General features: G+C 43.5%; 1 protein-coding gene across 2 annotated transcripts in view; it reads right to left on the bottom strand.

Annotated features, from left to right (window-relative positions):
* The window catches only part of LOC100545343 (serine/threonine-protein kinase TAO3), a 32774-nt gene extending 9058 nt beyond the window's left edge, over nt 1-23716 (bottom strand). The window contains exons 1-12 of one of the 2 annotated variants that reach the window (XM_019621166.2): nt 23614-23716; nt 21619-21718; nt 20171-20428; nt 15486-15557; nt 14637-14738; nt 14118-14163; nt 13146-13242; nt 10107-10220; nt 8980-9071; nt 6660-6753; nt 5197-5278; nt 361-528 (exon numbers count right to left, since the gene is read on the bottom strand). In XM_019621166.2, the coding sequence (XP_019476711.1) occupies nt 361-528; nt 5197-5278; nt 6660-6753; nt 8980-9071; nt 10107-10220; nt 13146-13242; nt 14118-14163; nt 14637-14738; nt 15486-15557; nt 20171-20290 (987 nt within the window). In that variant the 5' untranslated portion in view covers nt 20291-20428; nt 21619-21718; nt 23614-23716. The remainder of the gene's footprint in view (nt 1-360; nt 529-5196; nt 5279-6659; nt 6754-8979; nt 9072-10106; nt 10221-13145; nt 13243-14117; nt 14164-14636; nt 14739-15485; nt 15558-20170; nt 20429-21618; nt 21719-23613) is intronic. The other variant, XM_010720460.3, reaches the window with a different exon arrangement.
* Between the last annotated feature and the right edge of the window lie 310 nt (nt 23717-24026).

The raw sequence follows: 24026 nt of genomic DNA, 5'->3' as shown, positions 1-24026 counted from the left end.
GAGAATGAAAAGCTCAGACCATCACTAGGCTCTCCGTTGCACAGCCTGTGGGTTATTTTTTCACAGAGGATCTCCCTCCAAATGAGTTTCTTTCCCAAAGTTTTCAGAAGAAAGGCAACTATCTGAAAAAGCCAAAGTTGTTTTGCCAGTAAGCGTACATCTAACGTTGAGCAATGGCTGGTAATGCTCATCATCCTGTCCTAGCCCTGCTGATTCAGTTGGCATTCACTTGGTATTCCAACAAGATGGATCACATCCATGTTGTGGATGCTCTCGTTCTGCCCCTTAAAGACAGGAACGCATCCCCCTTGCCCTGAAATCTATGAGAACAGTGCAAATAGGGTAATGAAAGCAAAGTACCTCCTCCTCTTCTTGAGACTCAGTCAGAGGGCCGTTCCGCGTCTCTTGGAAAAGGATTTTCTTCATTTTCCTGTACTGAAGGTTATCCAGTTCTCGTACTGCATCTTTTGTCCTCTGTATGAGGTCTATGAGGACTCTCGGTGGTCGATCTCGGCGAACAAAATCGTGCTGAATTCAAGAAAACAAAACATCTGATCTCAGACGTGACACCAGGCTGTTCGATCTACTAACAGAGATTACTTTGGGTCAGCAGCTCAATTCAGGAATTAGTGATATCTGTTACAAAAGGCTCCAGACACACTCAGCACTGATTGCACTGCAGCACACAACCAAGGGGATCGCTCTACCCGCCATGAGGTTCAAAGTGTAGGCTGCAAAATGCTTTGTTCTAAAGTCAAAGGAGCTGCTTTCAGCACAGAACATGATCAAATACAGAGAAATGAGGCAAAAAAATCACTTTGCTACTGGAAATTCGTGTGCACGTATGCATCAACAGCAGGAAATGCAGGGTGATGGATGGGGAGGCCTGAGACCCTTCGGACTCACTTTTGGAACCAGGGCCAGATTTCCTGGGCCCTCAGCTAACAGAGCTGCTTCTTTCCTTCTTGATCCCCTTCACTGAAAGGTGAAGACAGTGCCACTTCAAACCTTGCAAAGGCACAGGTCTTCAGAATAAAGGACACAGAGGAAGCAATCCTGATTACAGAAGATTACGTGCAAAGAGCGACCCTGAAGCTGACCTATTCTAATTCAAATCAAACCAGGAAAATGAGTGCAAGGTTTATTTATTGTCAAAGCTTTTTTTGCCAACTCCTGCAAAGGATGTACAAGAAGCACAGGTTTTAAGTGCAGACTTCATAAATTGTTTAATGGATTTTAAGTATGTGATTAAAGGCTCATCTCTGACTTGTCAGCCATGTTCTCCTGCACTGTACAGCTGGCAATGGGGTATGAAAGCCTTTCTGATCCAACCTCTACGTAAGGCAGACAGCCAACATTCTACACAGGATCACCATCACTGGTTGTGCTGCTCAGTGCATACCACAGGAGACAGCTCTGGAGTACTCACATCACTTGTAGAAATACGAACAAGAGGGGAACAGGAGAGAAGTCTTTTGACCTGCACAGCATGTGCCACAGTGGATTTTTGTTAGTGAGCTCAGCAGCTGGCTCCCAGCCACCAAGCAGCACCCAGCAGTGTCACACCTGGCTGCCCAGCCCCAGCTCCTAAGCCACAGTTGGCAACCAGGAGGTGCATCCCTGCCACAGCCACTGCCATCCCTCTGACTCCAGACCAGGACACCCAGCTGGAGCTCAGCAACAGGCAAGCAAAACCTGGCTCTCCTGAAGGCAAAAGTCTTGAATACAAAGAAGTTGAAAGGATGTGAAGATCTTCTTTTAATGACTTGTACATAAGCAAAGAAAGAAACATGCCACAGGCTCATTTCTTGTTTTTAATTGAATTCAAACTGGAGGCATCTGAGTTTTGTTAATGGAGAATGCTAGTCCCTTCAGTATCAACTCCTTATAACTAAAAACTCCACGCACTATTTCAAACGATTCGTTTCTGCTCCTCTGTGCAGATCCACACCACTCACTTCTCTGTAAGAAGTGACAATCTGCAGCTTATTTATGATTAGTAAAAAGTAACCGTTTGTAATGCAGTAATGCACTTGGGACAACAATCCCAAACTTCAGTTCTTCCTATCTATCCGCTGTGTACTTGTTCATGCACGTTCTTTAACTCTGCAAATACTGAATGGGAAGCTATATGCTTCATAGCTACACAAGTATTAAGAACGGGGCCCTACAGAAACTCTATGGCAGATGTAGAGGAACAAAACCAACCAGCCAGTAGACCTGCATAAGGAGGATGCAACCCTAAATGCTCAGCTGCATGAAAGAGCTGTCTAAATTAGATGTATAAGATGCAGTTGCTGCTCTGTTAGGTACTGCACAGGTTGGGAAGAAATGATGGCTGAAAGAATGTCATTTGGTCACTTCCTTCAAACTGTAAGGAGAAAACCCAACAGATTACAGAAGAGGAAGAGGTTAATGCAAAGGTGAGCAGCAAGCTGGCTGGAAGAGTAACCACCAGAAGCACAGCTCCTGGGAACGCCGTGCATGCTGAGCAAAATAACACAAGTGTTAAGAACAGGTTAGATCACTGCTTCTAATTTTGAAAGGGAAAATATTAGCCAGATGGGTTTTATTCTCCTTTTTCTCGCCCAGGGTGGTGAACAGAACACATTCTTGAGCACCTCTTAGTATTCAGATCCCTTTAGGAAAACGTGGCTGCAAAGATTTTGCTCTATTCCTGTTTACTGTATGCAAGCAGAAAACCCTCCCCAAAAAACAAGCTGTTGAACGTATAATCTGACAGGCTTTCGGGAGGAGATGCTTCCAGTGGGAGAGAACACCTGGGGGACTGCTCTGAAAGTGTAAAATCCAAGAAAAAAGATGGAATATACATAATTTAAGAATGCCACCTCAGCTCCAATTGTTTGCACAGACTCCAACGTACGGCACTCATGAAATCATATCCTTCAATGAACTTGTGCTATTCCTAGAGAGCAGAAAGACTGCCAATCCACATGAATGAATCACTCTGAAACCCACAACATAAACCTATTAGCTGGTCAAGGGATTGTCGGGGTGCTGCAAGCAGAACCAGAGAACAAAACGCTGGGTAAGTGGCACGGCACAAACAGATGACAGGAAAACACACTGGGTGCTGAAGAGAACGAAAACAAGCTCGTTTGTCAGCATGTACCTGGAAAGTGAAGGCGTGAGGGTTAAATATTCTATATGGTCCAGGCTTAAAGCAAAGACTGAAGCGAGTGCAAAGCCAGCTATTCAGCAACGACTGCATGATTTCCATTTCTCACTTTGAGAACCAAAAGATTCAGAAATATCCACGAGAATGCATTTTACTGAGCCGAAAAAGCAACAAGAGAAGCCATAAAACAAAGGCTGAATGGTAGCCTTAGAACAAAAATCAGCATGAAAAGGCTGTCAGGTAGACACAGAGCAGCAATCTAACCTACTGTGGAAATTAAGCAAAGCACCCTAAGGAGCTAACAATTCCTCTGCTCAAATATTTAAGGAAAAACTGAGTCCTGTTTACCTGGTGTGGAACAGCAGCATGCCATGCAGTTCTCACCAGCAGCTATGCACGGCAACCAGAGGAATAGCAGGGCCACTCATCAGTGTTAAAGAAAGGAAACACTTAAAAGAAAAAGCAGCAGCTTGATAGAGAAGGGGCTGGACAGGACTACACACATCCCTACCACTGAAAGGAAGGTTGCTCTTAAATATTCCAAAGGCAAAGCTTTTGGAATAATAAATGGTTTGGGAAGAAATGAAAGTGATGGCTTCAGAAACAGTGCTGGGTGTGTGGTTCCCTGCCAGGACCCTGACAAGTTGAGGACACATCGATCCCAGCACAGGTCCTGCTCCATATGCTCACAGCAATGACAAGCCTGCAGGAGCCTGCACTTCCCAAAACAAACGTTCTAACTGTTTGGGTTCAGCATGGAAACTGTGGAAGGGATATAAGTGACTTTTGGTTGTTTACAAGAGGAGGGAAGTTAACTTAGGCCTAACCTATGAGTGCTGTTTTTACCCTAACTTTTAACACCGCACAGAGAAGTTGAAAAGTGTAATGGTTGGAAATCCACAATAGAAAAAGATGCAGAATGTGTTTGTTAAGTAATAATACGAGAGATGGACAGGTGGCACCAACCAGTGCATGTGCTGAGATCTCTGAACGAGGCAGCAGCCAACACAGCCCAAGCCCCCCTGGTGCAGCACAGCACAGCCTGGCCAACCTCTCCTATGCAACCACAGCTGGGGCAGCATGCCATCAGACACACCTTAGTGCCAGAAATGCCTGCCCAGTCAGGACAAAAACAACCAAATAAGATCAGAAAAGCCCAAAAGAATGATTTACACGATCAGGACAAACAGAAAGAGCTGAGCTGCCACTGAGCAGGAAAGCTGCAAATAGATCGAAAAGGTATAGACAGATAAAGAACTAATCATGCTGAAATTACCATTACATGAGGAAAAAAGGTTGAGATAATCTTCCTGCATCACACCGGCAAAGGACGAGACGTGCCACTTCTGGGCACCCCACGCATCAGTTGTGCTCAGAGTGGTCACCCCATCTCTTTAACACTCACATTTCTTTAAATAATCAGCCAATATCTGCAAAACTTTATTAAGGTCCTAATCCTCTGATCTCATGGAATATAATTCTCAAAGTATTTCCAAGATTTGCCCATGCAGCTCACAGAGGACGGTGAAGTCTGGGTTGTGAGTGGCAATTAAAATGGCTTTTCAGGTTTTCTTGTTGATTCCACAGAGAGTGACTTAAGCCTCACTGAAATTGCACCCAGAAAAATAACTCTTATCTTAGTAAGAGTTTGATGGGAGATTTTAGGAAGACGAATGCAGAGAAAAGACAAAGAATTCCCAACCTTTAAGGACAGGCAGAAACTCAGCCTTGTACCAGCACCAAGTGCAGGGCTTCTGCAAATCTTTCACTTTACAGCAATTAAATACATCTGGTCCAACCAATGTGTAAAATGCAGACTTATTCCAGCAGAGAATTCCAGATTCAACCCATGGCAGGCAGGCCAATAAGCACAGGTATCCTTTAGCATTTCAAAGGTACTTAAATGAAACCCAAAACACTTCCAATACAGAGCAAAAGCAACAGTGTTTTGGAAAGGGTAAATATCACCATCACTATGCACCATCACTAGAATTGGTTTGGGGTTAAACAAACAATATTTTTTCCCCCAAATTTCTGAAAGAGAGTTGAAAATTTACCCGTAGTAGATCTGCTGATGATGGCCTTTCCTGAGGTATTTTCTGTAAGCAGTAATCAACAAATCCCCTAAAGGAGTCTGACCTGTAAATTAAAAAGTTCAACATGAAAAACAAGCTTAAGATCTGAAATAGACACATCCTGACTGCTTTGTTCTCAAGCTCTAGGGCACAAACATTAACACTGCACTTCTCCAAAACCTACATTGATCCCACCAGTTCTTTCAGCAATAAATACTGTGGATACAAACATGGACAAACCATTAACCCCAACCACAAGATGAAAACCTGTAAGAGCTCTGTGTACCAGCCTGTGTTCTCAGCATTACCTCAACTACTTAAAATCAGATGACACTGAAATCTGCAGCATCTCTGGAAATGCACTCGTTAAGCTTGCTGGTGGAATGACCCAACTTGTAGATGCTTCCTACCACTTGCAGCACTGACTCAGGAAAGCATCCTGCTGCACACTTAGCTCAGCAAAACTTCAGGCTGTGAGCTTGTATTACAGCCTGCAAGAGGAAAACTAACCTTCTAGGTGCCTCCTGAACCCAAAAGCAGCAGAAAAGGCACCTTGCTTGCTCCTTGTGCTCTAAGGCACGGAGAGCAAACAGGTGACATAAACAGTCTGCAATCAAGAGTACTGATTCTTGCACTGTATTCACAAGTTGTTTCTATTCTGCATTGCAAATTCGCACGGAAGGATCCAAGTATTGGTGTGCAGATATGAGACCAATTTTGTTGAATCTTGAAAAATGGCCAAAAGAGAGATGATGAGGTAAGGAAACTGACGCGGAGTGGCTTTGTTAAAATGATCAGAATGAAATAATTATGCTACTTAAATGGCTAAGAGTAACGGGGAATTTCACACCTCCCCAGGAGCTATTGTACCCAGCCATCTGCAGAGCCTGCCAAGCATCATTCCATGGCTACATTCCACTCCTGAGTAAACAGAGCAAGACATGGAGTAATGCCTTTACTCTCAGACCATTAACAAAACACTGTTGTATTAAAGCTTAGATTCTGGTACACAAGCCTGTAGCATGGGGAGCAGTTACTGGGCACGGAGCTCTGTGGACTTTTGAAATTGCTCACCGAAAAAAAAAGTATCTAATTACCTCAGCAGCATCTCCCCTTCCTTCCTCCATATTTCTGCTGCATTACAATGCTAACAGTTCTTCTGTCAGAGCTCTTTTGCAGCTGGAAACGTTGCTAATGCTGAGCTAAGGCTGGCTTAGTGCATCCAAGAATATTTTAATTCCTGCTGCATCTACAGCCCCATAATTAACACCTCCACACGTTTCGATTGTAGCACAGCCAAAGTGACAGAAGGTCAAAACTGAGCCTGCCTACACGGGAGCATTATTCAGGAACACAGTCAAACCACTCCACTGCAACAAACGCTTTTCTTGTCAGACTTGAGCCACGCACAGCCAAAAAAAACCACCTGGTAATTGCTCTCTTACCATTCGTTCGACTGTAAGGTAGGGGAATCGTTCTGGGCTATGTGATATAAGGCACTCATTGCATTCATGTTGAAAAGCGGAGGCTTCCTTTCAGCTAGAAAGAGAAGAGAAAGGTGTGATAAGGCAGTCTGGAAAGAAAAGGAGAAAGATATGGAAGTATGAGCAGAGTATTGCTGTTAAATCAATAGCTCATTACTGCTGTCATCATATCTAGGCCAATTATTTTAATCTTCTAGGTTAGCCCAGGACAACCACTCGAGGAAAGCTGTTACTCACTTGTAGATGGGATAATGAAATCCAAAGAGCAGGATGCAAATCACAAGGAAGAGCTTCCAGTACATTTTACGTTAAGTGCAACGTTCCACAGCTGATCTGCTATGGTAAAAAAAAGCAGGAGCTGCCCAAAATAGGGCATCTATGCTTCAGGAAAAGAGTGGCTGCCCCCTTCCTTTGTCACTGGCTGTCCCCCATGGAAGCCAGACAATCTGCCATATTCACAGCCAGATGTGCCCTTAGCTCCTCCTCACCCAACTTCTTCCCAGCCCAAGAGGACACAGCCCAACAGCTCCCTAACAACACGGCAGACTTCACCCCGAAATTGGGAAGAGCCCACCTGCCCTGCTGTGTGAGCTGTGCCAGCCATCCAGCAATGCCAGCGTTTTTGAAGTTCACCTCAGGTCAGATGGGAGCAATCACTTGTCATGCAGCATGCACACAAACCACTGCATTTTCTTGTCTTTAAACACTACTTGTAGCTATCCAAGGAATTAAGACATCACAGAAAGCCAAGTGGTGCTCATCAAGAGATCTCTGCCCCTTCAGACCAACTCCATGCTCAGATATGGAATCACACACAGCTCTCAGTTTAATAGTTCTTGACTGAAAAGCTGCACATAAATTCTACTAAGACTGAAAGCCTGCATAGGAAGCACGGGATCTACTGACACTGAGATCTCCTCCTTGAGAAGCACATGCAATGTCAATATCCAAACTTGAAGTGCACGGATCTGCTGTTATCTGCTATCCCATCTACCTTTCCTTCAGGCAGTACCCATGTGCATCTTCTGCCCCTTGCAGTGCAAACCCTTTTCTTCCCGTGCACAGAACCTGTCCACATCGATTCATGTCATAAACTTTTAGGTGAGACTGAAGATTCATTTATTTTTTTTCCAGATTGGGGAAATAATAGGAAGAGTTGAAAGCTAAAAGCAGGTCTCATCTAACACAAACTTCTTAGGACACTGATTCCCTTGGCATAATAGTTGCTCCAGTCTTCTCAAAACTCAGTTAGTAAAAAACAAACAAACCAACCAACCAAAACAGACTACCAGCCATCGTTCCCTCTTCTCTGGGAGCAAAAATAAAAATAGCAGCACTTTGTTCCACAGCAGAACAGCAGGGGACAGATGATATAAAGTAGGAAGAGACGTTTCTAAGACTTCAGCAGAAATACTGGAAGTTTGCTTCTCTCTCACTCCAACCCATGAAGTATTTTTCCACTCGTGTTCATGTTTGACCACACATTTCTTGTGAGCTGCACTAAACCTGCCTGTACAAACGACTGGCTTATGGCCATTGTGCATCTTCCCACGTCACATTTAATCAGTCTGTAAGTTTAAGTATCTAGAATTCCTACATAAAAACTGCCTCAAGGTGCAGCAATTTGAACACAGAGCTTTACTTCCACTGTTCTTAGCAACGCCTCGAGTTCACGAGTCTGGTATTACTCATGAGCACAGTTGCTATTTTCAGTGTGAGGCTCTTCCTAATACACAGAGTGAGCTCAGGGAAATGAGTGGTGATCCGTGCCTGGCAAACACCTACAGTCCCTAAGACTGGCCATGTCTTTGATGATATGCTGAGAACACACTTGTGCCAGATTGAAGCATCAATCTGAACAATTACATGGGCACAGGAAGAGTTCTACGAAGGTTCCATGGAACAAAATATTTGTCATTATATGGAGCCCAGCCTCCATAGGCGCAACATCCTGGTTGTCATTGAATGAAGCCTGGCTTAAGTACCCGTAGAATAAGCACCGGTTTGGAAACTGAAAGATAGTTTAGCAGAGCCTGGAAAGGGGCTCAATATTCACAAAACAGTCCTGTAAAATGTAGTCTCTATCTTCCTTGAATTTCTTATCCAAACAAGTCAAAACACATTATCTGGTACCTTTGGTGCATGCTGCTCTACAGTGTCAACAGCTGTCCAGAACAAAATGTTATCCAAAACAAAATTCAACAGCCCTCTAATGATTATTAAATATTATTAAATATTAAATGCAGTGATTATTCATTTCAGTTGCAAAGCATTTACTCACCTAACTCAATACATGTGATCCCAAGAGACCAGACATCCACCTTCCCATCGTACTGTCCTTCATCCATAGCAAGGATCACCTCTGGTGCCATCCTACCAAGCACAGTGCAAAACACACAGGTCAGAAGATACAAAAAAAGTGACTCCCAGCACACAGCTTAAAAATGAGATGGCTCCATCAGCTTCAGCAGCGCAGCGAACCAGAACAGTCAGCAGGGAGCTCAGTAAAACCACACTGAAACAAAACAGTGCTTACCTGCATGAGCTACTCTTCCAAAAGACAGTTTAAGAGAAGAAAAGAAGAGGTCAACCTGATCACCTCACTATTAGCACAACATGCTGGCACATGGGGAAGCAGCCTCAAAGGCCTTGTACCTGCAGGCAGACCGCAGGGGCTGGGGAAGTCCTAAAGCCATCACCTGTACCCTCACCAGGGATGGCAGGTTTTCCATTGGCACACCAGGAGAATTTTCCTGCAGGCAGATGCAGCCTTGAGTGTGGCTATGGAAAGAAGAGGGAAATCCAGAGGCACAGGATAAAGAGGTAAGTAGAGGGCAAACAAGCAGCAGGCCCAGCCTGCAGGAATTCAGCCTTGCAGGTCTTGTTCTTCAAAGATGAAGCTTCTTGCCAAACAAACTTGTTCAGAAGTTGGGTGATACATAACCTCCCATCAGGGCATGGGGTGTCCAGCACAAAATAAGTGCAGTGTAAAGCTATGCTGGTTCCCCATGTTAGTTAGGAATGTAAAGCGACTCAAGTGACTTTTAAGCAAGTCTCTTCAAACACAGAATCCACACGGCTATCTGACTTCCAGTCTGCAGGCACGGATTAACAGAACTCCCTTTTACTCTGTATGGTTGCCTTAGCTCCATTACTATGGCAAACATTAACTGTTTCTAAGCCAAAAGTATTACAACAGCCAGAAAATGAACTGGTGCCATTTCGAAGCTCTGCACAATCAGTCTCTTCTCATGGGTACTGAGAAAGAACCATTTCCTGGACACAGGAATTGTAAACAAAAAACACTGTTTGATTAATGTAGTTTTTGTGCCAGATAGTATTTCCAGATTATGAAGTGCTGGAAACATGAGAGAAGACTTAGAGTGAAGTACCCCAGGCTTTACTCACCAGTAAGGTGTTCCTACAAAGGAATTGGCAGGGGAGACTATAGATGCAGACCCAAAATCAGCTAGCTTTACTTGACCCGGTTCTGTTAGAAGAATATTTCCAGCTTTAATGTCCCTTAAAGAAAGTAAAAAGGAAAGAAAAAGTACACTTCTGGTTACAGCAGAACAACTTCCAAAACTCACAGACACAGCGAAGGCCAGCAGCCTGTTCTCAATTAAACAGACATTAAAAGCATCCCTGAAAATATCTGAAGTCTGGTCTTACAGAAAGCTAGACAAAGATCACATACCTGACTTGACTTGGAATGGAAACCTGACTGCACCCAAGAAGTGTGATATGGGATGTATGATGAGGAGATGGGCCATGGCTGCAAAGCTGAGGTTTGAAAAAGAAATCAAAGAGATTCACCCTAATAAGCAGATGTGAGAGGTACCAGGAGTGCTGTTTTCATTGTTTAAATGCCCTCAGGTCCCTTACCTTCCTGCAAGTCTCAGACAATTGATGCATTTTGTACTGCAATACAAAAACCCCAGATCTTTGCAACAGCTTTGGCACCATGAATTTTTCAATCCAGCCGTAAGTGGGTTAATTACAAATTAACTGCCCATTAAATGCCAAGAAAAGATATGCAAATGGAGTTAACCTAAAACACCTGGCAACAGTTCTATGCAAATGTACAGAGGACTAACTTCAGTTAAAAACCCTGTGATTTCTGGCCTGTTATACTTGAAATACTTATTCTCGCAGCCATCAGCTATTAAGAAGGGAGAACAATCAGGACACGGTGAAGTTCTTTCAAACTCTGATACAGAACTTCAATAAGCAGGTTGTACACCAGGTACGGCAGAGCAGCCTTTCCATGGCAGCACTTCAGATCTTTGCTTTTGCAAAAACAGACCCTCAACATAAATGGAATACATGTAAGAATTGCTCAGCCAGGCTGCGGGTACCACAGTCTGGAATGTCTCTTTGCTGTCCTAGCAAGCTACTTGGGCAAATCAGAAGCACAGCAAAGCTACCTTGTATTTGCTGTAGAGCAGGAGTGTATGCTGAATTATTCTAGTTGAAGCACAGCAACTTGTGCATCAAACACAAACTGAGCATCCCTGCAGGCCCAGAGGAACAGGCAGCTGAAAGTCTACGTCTTGCAACCATGCAAACAGGCACTGGTGAGATGCCTTTGTCTGCAAAGGGCAGCACACAGGACAGCACTGCTGTAGGACCGTGAGCTATAGGTAGGCACTGTCTTACAATGCTTCAGCAACACAGCTGGGCTCTGCTCCAGGGCAGCTCTGCTTCAAAACCAACATGCCCACGTTTTTGGCACGTGTGCTGCTCAGACGAGTCCTGACACACCTTCACGTTTTGGATCTACGGATCCATCACTTCCGTAGCAGAAGCATGAAGAATGTCTTGTGTTTGCAGGCACAGACCAAGAAGTACTTCAGAGGCAGGGCAGATGCCTTTTCCTGCATCTCCACCAGGTGTCCCTCCAGACCAGGTCACGTTTTGCCTCGCAGGCTGTGAGGCAGGGAAACCAAGGCACCAGCCGCCAGCGTTGGTCCCAGCTCCCCCATCACCTGCTCTCTCGCCCCAGTGCCCACACACACCGAGCAGGGATTGCTCCAGGCACAGCTACCTGCAGCCGGGCACATCAGCACAGCACTCCTCCCACTAGACTGCCATTTCCCAGCTTCATTACCTTTCACCTCTCCTGTTTTGGATACGGCACTATCAGAATCCTCTTGCTGGTCCTCTTTTCTGGGAGGGAACCAGAGTGGCCTTTGGATGGAAGCCAGTCAGAAAGGAAAGATCTGCATGATACTGACATAAAACCATGACGCTAACCTTCCTCACTGTCGCTCTGCAACTGTGAAACAACTTTTTCCATGTTGAAAGAGAAATAATCCATCTCTGTCCTTGCCAGGCAATAGGCATGTTAATGGACAGTTCAGAGAACTGAGGTTCAGTATACTTATTATGCCATTTTAAGAAGTCCTAATGACTACCACTAAAAAAATAATTCTCGTAGTGCCCATACAGGCAGTCATTTACTACAGAGAAGAATTTAATACATTTTGACTGTATGCAAAGACTTTCAGAACAGGCATTCTTATGCACAAGTGCATATATGCCCAGGGTTAATCAGGAATTGTTTCACTTTAATTTTATGAACTGGTATTCACATCTAGCTTAATATTTCCCCTAAGCCTGTTTTAATAACCTCATGTATGTGACAAATAATAATTACTCTAAATTTCTCATTGCCTCAGCAATGTAAATTTTCTGCCTAAAGCTTGCCAGCAGACTACAGAGAGGCTTTTAACCCCATAAATTGGTCTCGAGCTGCTTCATCCCACTGACTCCTCACTTGCATTGCTTTCACGTAGCTCTCATCACTTCCACAGCAACTCCTTGATACAGAACAGCAGCAGTACTCACAGTAGCACAAAAACACTAAATGGGATCATGCAACAGCATTGACAGATGGTTGTAGAAAACTCAAAACTGCTGGAAAGACAGATCTAGGAGCTGGCATCAGTGATCAGCTATGAATCCTCCTGTGCATGCTCTTATTTCTCCTAAGGCAGTTTCAGCCTTGTCTTATGCTTTCAGCAGCTGATTTCTGGAAGCATAAAGTTTTACTTACTCACATGTAAAAAATTCTTAAGATGTCAAGTCTTAAAAGTAGTCTAGCTCTACCACACCACTATAGTTGATGGATTTACACTGTGTTTTTTCCTGTCCATGCTTACTGCTGACATGGAAGTGTACACTTTGTTACCAAGGTCTGCAGAGAAAATTGCTAACATGAAAGAGAATTAGCACTGGACTATAACCACATGGAATTATTTCAGAAGGAATATATTCCTTACATCCAATAGCTTTTATTTATAAATCTACCCTGGTATTGGGTGGGCTTGTCAATACACTGGAGGAAATTCTAGCAGGGGAACCTTAACAAAGCTGCTTAGACAGAGCAAAGTGATTTTCAGACTCAGCCAGTGTAACTCGAAGGACATCCAGCAGCAGCCTTACCTGTGTATCTTACAGTGAGAGTGCAGGTAGGCCAGCCCCTGCAAGGCACCGTGGGTGATGGCAGCAATCTCCACTTCCTGAAGTGGTTTCTTGTGAACTATGGAAAAAATGCAGGAGAAAACGTAAGAATGTACAGTGTGATCTTTTCCTGAGAATGTTTCTAAAGAGGAAATCCTCCCATTTTGCAAGCTACGAGGTTGGCACCACCTTCATCACACTTATCTTCTATAGCAGCTTTGAGTCTGCATACATCCTTTGTATGTATTACATTTGTGAAACCACAGTCCTGCTAAGGGAACAGTTACTGCTAGCACCAGGTGATGTGTCTGACCACAGCTTGCCATTGTATTTGAAACACAACTTCAGTCCTTAGCAAAGAAAACTTCCCCTTCCAACCCATCTTTCTTAGCAGAAACAGAGTTGAAGAATACTACAGAGATGCCCCAAAGCATCTTCCTTAGATCCCTGGATCAGACCAGCATATGCCTTTGACTGGCTGTATCTTAGATACAAAATACAAGGCTTGCAAAGAGTAACAGTTCTAACAAGCTGCTGCTTAGACTCCCATCCCTCTGCAGGTGCCATGGCCTCAGCTTTGACGTCATACCCCTCTTTTGATTTACAGTCACCTGTAGTTATTCCTACAAACCGAAAGGCGGGGCTTTTATTGTGGGTATTCAGGTAACAGGCAGTCATGGAGAAGGTGCAAATTACAGCCATCCAGCTGTAAACTTTTATATCTTCATTTTACAACTTGTGAACGTGCGTGCCAATTATACGTGGCACTGGCCTTCTGGGAAAATCTCAGCTCACCCACAGTATGACAAACACAAGCATTCTGGTTACAGAATGGAGTGGTACAGACAAACTGCCTCCACCATCTGTAAAACACCATTCTGTGCAAACAGCCTCCCCCACTGTGCTCAGAGGGGGCATTAGAAGAAACAAACCTGAAGACTTCATACAACTCACCTTCTAGCAAATCAGAAGCTGATCCTAAACAGTACTCCATAACCAACTGCAAGAAAAAAAAGCACACATTTAAGTAATAGGATGGACACTCCTCCACAAACTGCTGCTATTTGGATGGCTGCAGAATTGCAGAAGCAAGTGAAAAGTGAAGTTTTAGGAAATTGCAGTAAGCAGTGAACAAAACAAAATGCTCCAAGTAGAATCCAGCAATGACAGACATCCTACATTGTTGGAAAGAAGGTTTAGACATTGGGAAGTTCATAAGGAGACACCATAGAGGATGTTCCATACTAATTTTTTTAACCTGTTTGAATAGAGATCTGCTATAGAGAAACAGGGATCTTCTTCTAGCATCCTAAATATCCATTGCTTTTAAAATATCTGGAAGCTTCTTGAGATGAAAGAGAGAATGGGCAGCAATGGATGAATACTGCTGCACGCAAAGACACTGCATGTACTGGATGCCTGGCTGCCATGCATTCTTCTGCACACCGAGCCCCTGAACACCACCCCACTCACCCATGCTGTATGCTCCTTCAGGTAACAGCCCTTATATTCTATGGTGTTTGGGTGCTTCAGTTGTTGCAGAAACTTGACTTCTTTGATGATATCCTGCCATTTCTAATAAAAACAAAACAAAAAGATATGGGTACATTTCCCCAGTTAATCCCCTACGTGCTCTCACGTACCACGCATGGCAGAAAAGGCTGAAAAGCAGCCAAGAGGCAATTTTATGGTGCAAGATGACCAGAGTTGCTGTAGTTGCAAAAGCATGACTGTTCTGAAGCTTTGCATCCCTGCTGCAGTTTGACTGGAGAACAAGAAAAGGTTTTTTTTCCCCTCATTTATTTGCAGTACATTTTACTCAAAGCATTGCAACTGTTAAGCACCATGAGCTGCTCACCTGCCCCAAAGCAGACAACAGCTACGGCACACGCTGCAGGCAGGAGCAGTTGGCTGTTTGCTAATAACAGCAAATAAGAGCAGCAATTAACAAGCAATAATTGAAGCGAGGCTGATATTCCAAATACTCTGCCTATGAAATGTTATATTATAAATCCAGAGCAGTGTTTCAGGTCAGCTCTACACTTCCCTTGACACCTCAGTGAGTTGTGGTTATGGCTCCTGCAGCCCAGGTGTTATTAATGCACTTATTACAGAAATAACCACCCTGCAAGCATTCTGAATCCCTGTTTGCTTTCTTAAACTGAACTATTTGTCAAGATTTGCATCAATTCATTTTCCCTCTACAAACCTCTGTGCTTCCTGTGGAAGTGAGCAACAGCTACAGCATCACAAGGCTGCTCTGCTGATTTCACTGACCAGCTTTCCAGTACAGCTGTATCAGAACTGGCTGCACCACCTCACCTCATTGGTTTGCTTGCCGCTGTAGGACATCTTCTTGACTGCCACCACCTCATTAGTGTGGGAATTCGTAGCCTGCAGGAGGAAAAAGAAATTCAGAGGAAAAAAATATATCTTTTTTTTTTTCCTCCTCGTGGAGTGAGCTGTGCCTTTAGCAAACACAGACCTTCTTCCCCTGTATCACATCCTGGCAAGCTCCTGCATTTCAGAGACACCTGCATCACGATAAGATTTATGAGACAACTATTTTATCACTTTTTTCTGGCGTTATTTATCTTTCTGTAATCACTGCCCTCCCTCATCCCTTACTACTCTTGCTACCTCTTCAGTAACACACAAACCGAGGTCCAGTATCACACATACTGTGAGTGTGCAGAACACAGTTTGATTGAAACTGCTGTAAAAACAGCTTTAGGTTAAAAGATTTCCTAAAGAAACAAATGAAAAGGCACAACAAAATGTCACCCAAAGCCAACCACGCCAGCAGTGACACTGTCAAACAGGTACTTCAGCTTCCAGTTTTGAGATGCTTCGAACTGGAATTTAGCTCAATTAAAAGAAAGCAACCTTCCTTCCACTGCAAATTGTTTCCACTTTTCTGGATTTGGAGTGCAGGATAAAGTGGGGAAAACCCCAACAATTTGGTAAATGCATACTGCTGAGAGAAGAACCACCATGTCATCTGGGCAACGTCCCTGAGGCAGTAAAGGCTGAATTAAGTGACATCCATTATTTTGGATGTTTTGCCATACCTGTAGTACCAGAAATCTAATTTTCAAGCACTATGGCAGGCTTATGCCCTAAGGTACTTAAAAGCAGTAGCTAACCACCTATATGTGTAAGGGCTGCAGAATGATGGATCACTGCTTCACTGAACATTCCTCCTTTCCCCTCAAACTCATTGCCAGAAAAGCAAAAGCAAAACTCCCGTGCTTTACTTAGTTTGCTCCTCTGCTTAGCAGCTTCTCCAGTTCATTTTTTTAAATTATTTCCAATTATTTCCAATGTTGAGGCAAAGGCTGTACAACGATTTTAACGGCATCATCTTTGGACAAAGCCTACATGACTCAGACTCTCTGCTCTAGAGCGAAAAAAAGAGCATCTCGTTTTGGTTCCAAAAACCAGGCAAAAAAGATCAATGAGTCTAACGTCACTTTTGTCCAGTTTCATCCAATATTGGGCTTTTTCCAAACCTCTGCTCTTCAAACAATTGATTTATGTACTTCTACACCATTCAAGCAAGGTGGCTTTGGATGTTCCAACAGCTGAAGACAACCCATGTTGGGGAGCAGACCTCCTCTTACTGCCACAGTTGTTATAAAGCAAATTATTTTGGTGTTCTTGGGCTGTTACCACAAAATAAAGATTTCAGGAATGGATTTATAGCAAGAAAAGGAACGTGTAATTCACGTCACTCATGAAATTGGGTCGCCTAATGTAGGCAATCCTCACACAGTCGTGCTCTTTGCTGGTGGTGGTTGAGCAGATGTCAAATTATGGAGCCATGCTATTCACATCAATGCAAACCTCATCCAAACAACCATTGTGAAATCAGTTTTAAAAGCAGGACAGAAAAAACTCAGGACATTTACATTTGCAAGAAAAATTGCCAGACCCAAACACGATGGATTGTAATACAAAAACACACATCTTCAAACAAGTATGTCAGAGAGCTGATACACAACTCAGTGCTCAGACAGGCTGTAGGATTTGCTTTCAGCCCAAAGCAAACAAAAAAAAGCAGAGCTGCTATATGTGCTAGCATTGTGCTCATGTGATCCCTGCATGGAAACCAATGCTATCCCAAGCTCTCTTCCAGGGCAAGTGATCCCACCGGTAGAGACATCTCATACAAGTTTTCACAGCCCCAGCAGGACTCCAGTTCTTCTTTCCATCTTCACTGGATAACTTACACCTCAAAGCTAAGCTGATCCTTGCCAACAGTAAATCAGGCAGTAGGTGAGTGTCAGCAGTCACAAGAAGTGCCTCTGAACTGCAGGTCATCTTTGCCATTGCCATCTCATATCAGGGCAGCACTGGGAAGGCTCAGGAGAACACTCACCTGGCATCTGGTTCTTCTAATTTAAAGGAAGAAATGTCAAAGGAAGGTATGGGACACTGACAGATTCTGTGTTACAGATTAGTTATATGTTTAGTATTTTAATATCACAGCCACCAGGTCCCAGCATACAATAAATATCATTCGGGCAGAAAAATCACACTTGTCTGTAGCTGTACAACACAGGCACGCTGACCAGAGGCTGAGAACTCAGTTTTAGAAAGAGCTCTGCTTGCCTGGCATGGCACTGCCTTCATTTCTGCACGTTAAGGACCAAACATTTTAAGTCTTAAAGGAATCCTTTAAGACTTAGGAGTACTGAAATCCCAGTACTCTAACCTAACCACTCACTCGCTTTTGAGGACAAAAAATTAGCATCAGTTAAAAGCTTAAAATAAAGCTAACTGTGGTAACCCCTCATTTCAGCTGCTCACGAGGCTGAGTACTATGCTCTCAGGTAATGCATTAATCAAAGCCATTTCACGATGCATACGGGGACTTCAAAGACAAATGGCACTGGGTGAACCATGAGAGCACAGCAATGACTAAAGGGAGCTGACACACTTACGCTGCTCTGCTCCAGCACACACTGCTCATCAAACGAGTCAGAAAAAGCTGGAAGCAAGTAACTTCTGGCTAAGAAGTTTCAAGAGCCACTCACTGTCCTCATTCAGCACAGTGTTTCACTCACACAGATGAGCTCATGCTGGTGTTCTAAGCAAAATTCCAAATATTCCTGTCTGCCACTAACTCCAGATCTCTTCAGGTGAGCATACAATCTCTCATGTCAGCCACAATTTCTTGCTAAAGGGTATAACTGCCACATTAAGCTGCTGTCACATTCTCTCAGTTGTGGATGGAGGTGTTGCTTTAAGAAGTACTTCTTTCAAGCAACTCACCCAGCCTTGGCAATAACACACTGGAGAACCAAAATCTTTTGCCAGTGTCACCAAAGTTACAGTCCCCAAGTCCTTTACCAGCTTTATTTGACTATCTGCCATTTTCAGAATGGCAAAATTTGAGCCTGAGACACAACACATTTGAACATCACTGCTTTCTTTCTTTTTTTATTAGGCCTGGCAGGAATATTCCTCTTCTCCCGGTTTCTTGGTAGGAAAAAAGGCTCCTCATGACCTTGTTCAAATACAAACTCACAGAACTCAAGTAGGCTTGAAAAGTCGATGTCAAATGCTTCATAGCCCAACTTGCCCACAGTATTTAGTTCTGTCAGAGAAGCAGCACTGAACTGCATAAAAGTCCCACAGTATTCAGAAATACTACATAATGATCAGCCAGGGAGGAACTGAGCTCAACTCTCCAAACACAGAGCTGATGAAGTATACAGGAGGTGAAGGAAGAGAAGTTCTGGGGAACCACAGAAGTCTCCTACCTAACCATGGCAAGATTTCTCCTGTAAGCCAGCTTGGTAGATTAGATCTCTGCTACTCCTCACTCTCTTTCCCTAGAAGCACGAGGAGCTGAAGGACAAAGAAAACAACTTCACTACTTCACCACTGCCATAAAGCACATCACGCATCCTTTTCCTCATCTGGGAAATGCAGTGAGCAGGATCTCCCCCTACTCCTGTCTGAAAAGCACTTCTTCTTACAGAGTGGATCAACATACCTTGTAAATTTCACAACCTCACCCTCTTAGCATGCAGTACACTTAATATTACACTTCCACCTATCTGTCACCTCACCCAACAACTACAAGTGTCCTTCTGCTGAAGATCCCCATAGCAGAAAACCCCTTTGGTTCTGCCAACACCTCCACTGCTGCACAAAACTACAACCAGTGAACAGTGTGACAGCTTCCAGTCTTGCGGGCATTTGTCTAATTGCATTCATGTCTGATATTCTAAACTTTCAGTTCTGGTGCACTTGATCTTCTGGAGTGTCAGGACATGCTACTCAGCAACCATAATTCGTGTTTGACCTATTTTTTGATACTGAATTCTATTTAATTTTCACTGATAAGGGCTGGATTATAATTACTTCCAAGTCCAGTATCTTGGATTTGGCTTTCTTTCTCTCTAATTGTAAAAGCACTATTCCACATTAAATTCCCTTGACTATCAATCAAAACAGTACCTGCTTCCCTCTTGAATTCCCACTTCTCATAAGACTTTCCCTTTGCAGAGAAATCACTCAGGAAGCCTGAAAGTAATTTGATGCTACTTCCACAAAGTCTTTACTCAAACAGCAACAAAACCAATTCATTAACAGAAGTAGCTTTTAACTCCAAAAGCATTTTGAATCATTAATTCACTAGATACATTTATTTGCAACGATTTACAAGCATACGAGCACCAAGCAGTGTGTCTTGTAATTCCAGTTTGACCAATTTATTTCCAGCTGCCTTGATTCAACTTTCAGCATCTGACAGCACCAGACAGCATATACTCAACCTGTATGGTTGGATGTGTTACGCCTATAGTTAGCTGCCACTATAAGTACAGCTGCAACAGCAAAGAGCTCAGGAGTGCTCTGGAGACACTTATTTTCAAGCTGTGTAATGAACAAGCTCATACACACAAAGCACTAAGAGCTGAAAGGATGTTTCCTGAAAACCTTAGCGTGGTTTTATCTTCCAAAAAAAAAAAAAAAGAGTAAAGGATCATACTTACAAAGTAAACCGCTCCAAAACTTCCATGTCCGATTTCATGTAAACCCACAAATATTTCTTCAGGATCATCTTTGTAGAACAGGTCAGCTATTTCTGGGTCCTTTGGCACCCCTTTGCGCATGTTGAACAGGATTATGAACTAGTTGGTGCCTTCAGTTCCCAATCAGTTTCTTCCTTCATCGACAAAGTAGTTGGTAGACAGCATTCAGCACCTGGTTAAAAAAGTTCATCTTCAAATCTCTTTCCTTTACACGTGTTTCTATGACAGCAAAACAAGAGGAAGCACTTTCAGGAGCAACAGACTTCACTATCGTTTCCTTCAGCAAATTCTTTTTAATTATTAGGCCAATTTAGATGGAGAGATTAAAATGCATTCAGAATACAACAGCTCTATCTCATACAGGAAGCAAGAGCTACAATTACACTAAAGTCCACTTGAAGACAAAAGTCCTGTTGCCACGCACAACATCCTGTGACACAAGTTGCTTATTCTTCATGCTGCTCTCCTAATGTGTCACTTTTCAGACTCTCACTATTGTTCCTCCTGCTTTTCTCTGCTGGTTGTTTGCTTTGTTTCTCTACTCCCACTTGCCAGCTGGTGCTAAAAGAACAGTTAGCTTCTATTCCACAGAAACACTTCACAATCATGTGAGTGTGGGGTTTTGTTTTGTGTTAAATATACATTATTTTAAGTTTTCAGTGCTCTAAGACAGCCAGTACTATTGGTTTTTGTAACTCTGTGAGTGCCAGAACTTCCATCACAGATCTGCTTTTGAAAGCTCCCAGACTCCATCGTGCAAGGCAGGTATTCACCCCTTTAACACCTTCTTTAGCACAAGTACGTAATTAGAATCATGGCACTGGGCTGCACTTAAATGAAGATTTTCAATATTAAACCTGCAAAAAGCAAAACACTACAAAGTTCCATGCTTACCATAAAAACACCCTGAAAAATCTGCATTGGTTCCTCACCGCTGGTGTACAGAGGAATGATGGATGCCTCTGCTCAGCTTTAGCCTTCTGAGGCCCAGCAGATTAACTGCAGCAGTTCCTAACAGCAGTCTGGAGCAAAACTCAAAACCCTACTTCTCAATATGTAGTTCAGTACCTGGCTTATTGGCTTATTATCACATCTTCTCAGTGCATCAACAAAAATACACGTGAAAATAAACACTAAAGTGCTCTGCCTTCTTTACATCACAAATCAGTATAATATTTGAAGAAAAACTAGCTGAAATATAGCAATCAGGTTAAATTAAAGCATACGTTAAAGACTCTGAAAGATTTCAAACTGCAAACGCCACCCAGGCAGAGCAAGGATGAAAGCAGCCTTAGACCAAAATTATGCTCTGAGACATTCCCCTTGGCTCAGGATGACAAGTAATGGAGCAACAAGCACAGCCAACTGTGGCTCATTAGAGGTGCTCAGAACACTCTGCTGAAGCATACCTGGGTAACTGTGGCACAAAGCATGCTCTGTGGCTCAGATTCCTTTCAGCAGCATTGTTGTGTGCTCCCGTCTCCCCAGATCCTGTGCACTGCCAATATTCTGCAAAGAAAAGCAAATATCAGCATTTAAAATGAAGTATTTAAATCCAGCGCCTCATTCTAATGCATGAAAACACGACATCTAGGAAAGTCCATCCACTACGAAGGGATCGTTTGAAAGTGCAGTAAAGGGAGATACTACCACCCATAAATACCATCCCTGTTTTGGTGAAGAGGCTCTATTCTTGTGCTCTGTAATATTTGGCATGTTTGTATGTTTGTGTATCAAAGGGCAGAAAGCAGGAAATTAGATTAAATTCTTTGATTTTTGTAAAGGTTCTCAAGCTTGTTTGGAAGTCTGCTCTCAGAGCACATTTTTCAGATGGCCTTCAATAAGGACAAAGCTCATAAGGCTGAGGCTGGCACTGAATTCAGCAAAGCCTTGAAGTCCTAGACACTGACATATCAGCCACCACTGGATTCCACCAGCAAGAAAACGAGCAAGGCCCAAAAATAAAATAAAATAAAAAGAGGGCAACCAGTCAGACCCAAGACTTCCTATCAGGCCCAGACCACTCACAGCAGAGGACACAACCAAGTGCAACAACACCCAACCAACCCTCCTCTGGGTCAGGTCAAACACTTGCCCTCAGATACCTACAGCCTTATCACGATACGTGAAGTAACACTTACCTGAATTAGTGATAAGAAACTAATGCATCTTCTTGCTTATTAGGAAATAACATCCGCACAGGAGACCTCCTGCTTGTCATTACATTCCCAAACCCACCACTTCTGCCTACTGTTCTCAATGACAGTGCACTGCTACTGAGCTGTTTTAAAGTAACTCAAGGAGATTCAGAAAAAGGATCTGTAATGTTTCAGCTAGTCAGTGATATCTTCCTTTGAAATCCTGTTATCCACCAGGGATAAACTAATGACAGAAGGCAGATGAATGAAATGATTATTCATCCCCAGCTGACTGGCCTCACCCAGAGGTGCTGTATTTACCACATACCTGCACACATGGGCGAAGAATGCAGTATTTCAGGTCTGGCACTCTCCAGCCAAGTGAAAAATCCATTTGGCTTTAGAACAACAGAAAACAAACCGAGGAAGAAAAGCATTTGTCCATCTCTAGTCAAAGGAACAGCACCATAAACAAAATCAGCACAGCTCTAATACTCAAAAATAAACTGGGATTTAAAATGTCTTGACTAAAGCACAGAATCATTGAGGCTGGGAAAGACCTCTAAGATCACCAAGTTCAACCCCAACCCATCCCCATTGTGCCAACACCTAAAGAGAAGCTCTAGGTCAGAATGCCATTCTAACTGGGACAGATGTGCACGGCGAGGCTGTGTGATGTGCAAACCTTCTTAGCAGGACTATGAATGTCCAGTAATGGCCATCAGCAGAGCCTGGGATGCAAAGTGCTGCCAAGAGCAAACTGCGTGCTGGGGATTGGCATAGCACCACAGCACGGCACAAAGTATGGTCAGGAAAGACACAGATCACAGGCTGGGTGCTAAGCTGGCAAAGCTGCAAATCCTTCGTATTAAAACTCCCTTCTAGACATGGAAAGATTAAAGGAAAGACAGTTTAAATAGTGCCTGGCTTAATTCTTCAGGGCATCACGGCAGCTGAATGCCATCAACAGAAATTACTCAAGTTCAAGGTTTTGTCCATATAAGCATGTTGTTTCGGTTGCTGAGCTACTTATTTAATGCATCAAGAAACAATTTCTATTGTAAGCTTGATTCCGACTTCTCATCCTTCCAAAGGCACATGGGAATCTGCCTTTGAGACTGCATGTTCCAGAGCCTTCAAATGAAAATAGCATTAGTCATATGGGCGATGACTTATGGATGTGACAGGTGACTCAAGATTTTCTGAGAGTGTGTGAGCAGCACTGGGGTCAGACGAGGCCGCCTGGCAATGCCTCCAACTGCCTACCTCCAAATTGCAGCTCTCAGTCACCAGCTGGTGGAATGCTCAGCCTTTGGGGACACGCTGCTCATGCTCTGCTTCTGGAATGCTGTTCTGGGCTGGAGAGGCAGGAGGAACTGGAGAGTAAATGCAGCATTATGGATGACACTAAAATATGTGAAGATCATAGAATCATAGAATGGCCTGGGTTGAAAAGGATCACAATGATCATCCAGTTCCAACCCCCTGCTGTGTGCAGGTCACCAACCAGCAGCCCAGGCTGCCCAGAGCCACATCCAGCCTGCCTTTGATGCCTCCAGGGATGCGGCATCCACAGCCTCCTTGGGCAACCTCTAAGAAAAGACTGTCTAATGAAACATGCTATGATTGCTATGCTGATAGCAACTGGGTTAAATTCTTGATTGGGGAACAAGAGAAAA

Source organism: Meleagris gallopavo, chromosome 17 (genome assembly GCF_000146605.3).
Source record: "Meleagris gallopavo isolate NT-WF06-2002-E0010 breed Aviagen turkey brand Nicholas breeding stock chromosome 17, Turkey_5.1, whole genome shotgun sequence".
Classification (NCBI taxonomy): Eukaryota; Metazoa; Chordata; class Aves; order Galliformes; family Phasianidae; genus Meleagris; species Meleagris gallopavo.
This window is presented reverse-complemented; position numbering and strand designations above follow the sequence as displayed.